The 3,905-nt window shown below is 62.6% G+C and overlaps 1 protein-coding gene across 1 annotated transcript; it reads right to left on the reverse strand.

Annotated features, from left to right (window-relative positions):
• Positions 1-93: 93 nt before the first annotated feature.
• LOC113986453 (dysferlin-like) lies at positions 94-3,559 on the reverse strand (the record flags this gene model as incomplete). The annotated part of the gene is made up of 5 exons (XM_039379622.1): positions 94-236; positions 1,135-1,240; positions 1,579-1,693; positions 2,577-2,743; positions 3,428-3,559. Coding segments are annotated over 5 exons (663 nt in total), but the record flags the coding sequence as incomplete, so codon positions are not given.
• Between the last annotated feature and the right edge of the window lie 346 nt (positions 3,560-3,905).

Below are 3,905 nucleotides of genomic sequence, written 5' to 3' on the forward strand. Positions count from 1 at the left end.
GGGCCACCGACTCCAGGGAAAACCAGCTCTGTGCCAGAGCCACCTCCCCATGGAGGGACAGGGACAGGGCCACCCCTCCCCGGCCCATCCCACCTTCCGGGAGGTGTCCATGTGCTCCAGGTCGCGCCGGCGGAGCCGCACCCAGCGCCGGCGCCGGTTGGTGTGGTACATCTTCTCCGCCGGCACCCAGGCCTTGGGCCGGCGCTCCGGGGGGATGGTCAGCCCGTATTCCCAGCCTGCAAGAGCGGGAGACACCCGGGTGAGGACCCCCACCCCCCTCCCCCTGTCCCACCAGGGACCCTCAGCAGGGAAGGAGTGTCCGGATCCAAGGAGATTTCCCGGTTTGTTGCTCCTGCCCCTGGTGGTCCTCAGTGGATGTGTCCCTCTGGGATGTCCAAGTGGTGGATCCCTGGTGGCCCTTGGTGGTCCCCATGGATGTGTCCCTCTGGGATGTCCAGCTGGTGTATCCTTGGTGGTCCCCCATGGATTTGTCCCTCTGGGATGCCCAAGTGGTGGATCCCTGGTGGCCCTTGGTGGTCCCCCATGGATGTATCCCTCTGAGATGTCCAGCTGGTGTATCCTTGGTGGTCCCCCATGGATGTGTCCCTCTGGGATATCCCTCTGGTGGATCCCTGGTGGCCCTTGGTGGTGCCCATGGATGTGTCCCACTGGGATGTCCCTCTGGTGGATCCCTGGTGGCCCTTGGTGGTATCCCATGGATGTGTCCCTCTGGGATGTCCAGCTGGTGGATTCCTGGTGGCCCTTGGTGGTCCCCATGGATGTGTCCCTCTGGGATGCCCAGCTGGAGGATCCCTGGTGGCCCTTGGCTCAAAGTCACAGCCCTGGGGACTCTCTGTCCTCCCTCCCTCGGGCCACCCCGACCCCTGTGACCATCTCTGGCCTCATGTTTTCCGTTTCTCTCGCACCAGAATTTCAGGAAGCTGTCCCTGGACTATCCCAGCAGCCAGGAGAGCGCTGCCTTTGGGAATTCCCACCCCCAGCCCGAGCAAGAGGGTCCCCCAGGGCCTGACCCCCCTCTCCTGATCCAGCAGGGATCCAGGACATGTCTCATCCCTGGGGAGGGAAGAGCAGGATGGGGGATGAGCACAGGGCCCCCCAAGTGCTCCCTGGTACCTTTCTCATCCACAGCTCTGTTGAGATCCGTGTCCCACTCCAGGTCTTCCCATTTCCAGCCCGGAGGACACTCAATCTCCTCCTTGGGCAGGACCTTCTCCCCGTTCTGTGGGACACAGGGGTGTTGTCAACAAAAGGATCCATAAATCCCCCCTGATCTCCAGCACTCCCAGCCCGGGGGGGTGCCCAGCTCCAGCATTCCCCCCCAGCTCCAGCATTCCCCCCCCAGCGCCAGCATTCCTCCTTCCCACTCCAGGCTACAGCAGTGTCCCCCCCCCGATCTCCACTTCACCCCCCAGCTCCAGCATTCCCCCCCCAGCTCCAGCATTCCCCCCCAGCTCCAGCATTCCCCCCCCAGCTCCAGCATTCCCCCCCCAGCTCCAGCATTCCCCCCCCAGCTCCAGCATTCCCCCACCAGCTGCAGCATTCCCGCTTTTCCCTCACCACGTCGGTGTAGGCGTCGGTCATGTGGATCCACTGCCCCCCAGGGAGCCGGACCTGGTTCTCAAACACCTCCTCCACGAAGCTCAGGTGTCCTGCATCCACGTCATGGAGCAACCTGCATCCCAGGAAACATCCCATGGGATTGCCCATCCCACCTCCACAGCATGGAGCAACCTGGGACACATCCCAGTCAGGGATTCCCCATCCCACCCTCCACGTCGTGGAGCAACCTGCGTTCCAGGAGACATCCCATGGGATTGCCCATCCCACCTCCATGTTGTGGAGCAACCTGCATCCCGGGAAACATCCCATGGGATTCCCAATCCCACCTTCCACATCATGGAGCAGTCTGCACTCCAGAAGATATCCCATGGGATTCCACATCCCACCCTCCATGTTGTGGAGCAACCTGCATCCCGGGAAACATCCCATGGGATTGCCCATCCCACCTCCACATCATGGAGCAACCTGCATCCTGGGAAACATCCCATGGGATTCCCCATCCCATCCTCCACATCATGGAGAAACCTGCACTCCAGGAGACATCCCATGAGGTTCCCCATCCCACCCTCCATGTCATGGAGCAACCTGCATCCCAGGAAACATCCCATGGGATTGCCCATCCCACCTTCCACATCATGGAGCAACCTGCATCCTGGGAAACATCCCATGGGATTGCCCATCCCACCCTCCCAGGCACCAGCACAGCCTGGGGCCGTGCCCAGCATTCCCAAACCTCTTCCACCTCAGACTCCAAGCAGAGCTCCCGGGAGCCCTGAGGCCAAGCCCAAAGCAGTGAAAGCCCTGCCAGTGCCCCACGGGGATCCCACTCCCAAACCTCCTCAGCCTCGGAGAGCCCGACCCTCCTCCCTGCTCCGGGGGCCGGTTCTCCATGCGGATCTCTGGGATGAGCCCCAAGGGAGCACCCCGAGGAACCCCCACGGCACCCCAGACCCCCAGCCCGGGCTCTGCTCCGTGTTTTGGGATGTCCCACTCACGTCCTCTCGGGGCAGACGAACCAGTCCCCGGCCCAGGCCCAGCCGGCGGAGGGTCGGAAGCTGTCCTTGGGCAGCCGGATCCGGCCCGTCACGTCCGAGTACTTGGGGTACGTGAGGCCCGTGGTGCCCCAGTTCCCCACCAGCGCCAGCTTCGTCTGGTTCTCGTACTGGGGGGAGCAACAGCAGGCGGGGTTTGGGGTGGGAGGCGCAAAATCCCGTCGGCGACCCTTTGGAATCCCACCGACGATCCCCGCGGGGCCCCATCCCCAGGATGGAGCTCCTGGGAAAAGCCAACCCCCAGCCCCACCCCACCATGGGCACCCCCAGACTCCCTCCTGGCCAGCAGGAGGATGGAGATGGGAAGGGACAAGGTGGATTTACGGCTCATTCCCAACTTTCTCCTCAACCTCCCAGGCTGGATATTGATGGAATTGGCTCCCTCTCCTAAAAGATTTTAGGGAATAACATGACTTGTGGTCCAGCCCATTCCCTCCCCTCCTGCAGGCAGATGGAGATGTGAAGGGACAAGGTGGATTTATGGTTCATTCCCAACTTTCTCCTCAACCTTCCAGGTTGGATATTGGTGGAAATGGCTCCCTCTCCTAAAAGTTTTTAGGGAATAACATGACCTGTGGTCCAGCCCATTCCCTCCCCTCCAGCAGGAGGATGGAGATGGGAAGGGACAATGTGGATTTATGGCTCTTTCCCAACCTTCTCCTCAACCTCCCAGGCTGGATGTTGGTGGAAATAGCTCCCTCTCCTCCCAGTTTTCAGGGACTGACGTGACCTGCGGAGCTGCCGCCCGCCCCGGGGAGGCCCCAAATCCCGGGATATCCCCGTGGATCACTCACGGTCTCGGCGAACACGGAGAGCTTTCCCTCGGCAAACTGGTTGAACTCCTTCTCGTCCACGGCCAGGCCGAACCAGAGCCGCACCCGGATCTGCGCCGGGATCCGCGGCCCCGGAGCCTCCTCCTGCGGGTACTGCCCGGGAACGGCCCCGTCAGCACCCCCGGGGGGAGCAACGGGAATGCTCGGGGTGGGAGGGCGGGAATGCTGCCCCGGAGGGGGGGGAGGTGGGACACAGAGCACAGCCGGGAATTGGGAGAACTTTGGGGATCACGGAATCGCGGCGGGAAGAGACCTTTGGGATCATCCAGTCCCGGTCAGCAGCCTGGAAATGTGTTCCCAGGGGACCCCGAGGAGCTTCAAAGGCCCAGGGGTTGGAGGCAGGGAGAGGGGCGGGATCAGGGACGGGGACAAAGGCAGGGGCAGGGAAAGGGTCAGGATCAGGGACAGGGAAAGGGACAAGGTCAGGGACAGGGTCAGA

Source organism: Pipra filicauda, unplaced genomic scaffold (assembly GCF_003945595.2).
Source record: "Pipra filicauda isolate LSUMZ 115617 unplaced genomic scaffold, ASM394559v2 scaffold1710_size5473_pilon, whole genome shotgun sequence".
In the NCBI taxonomy this organism is placed as follows: domain Eukaryota; kingdom Metazoa; phylum Chordata; class Aves; order Passeriformes; family Pipridae; genus Pipra; species Pipra filicauda.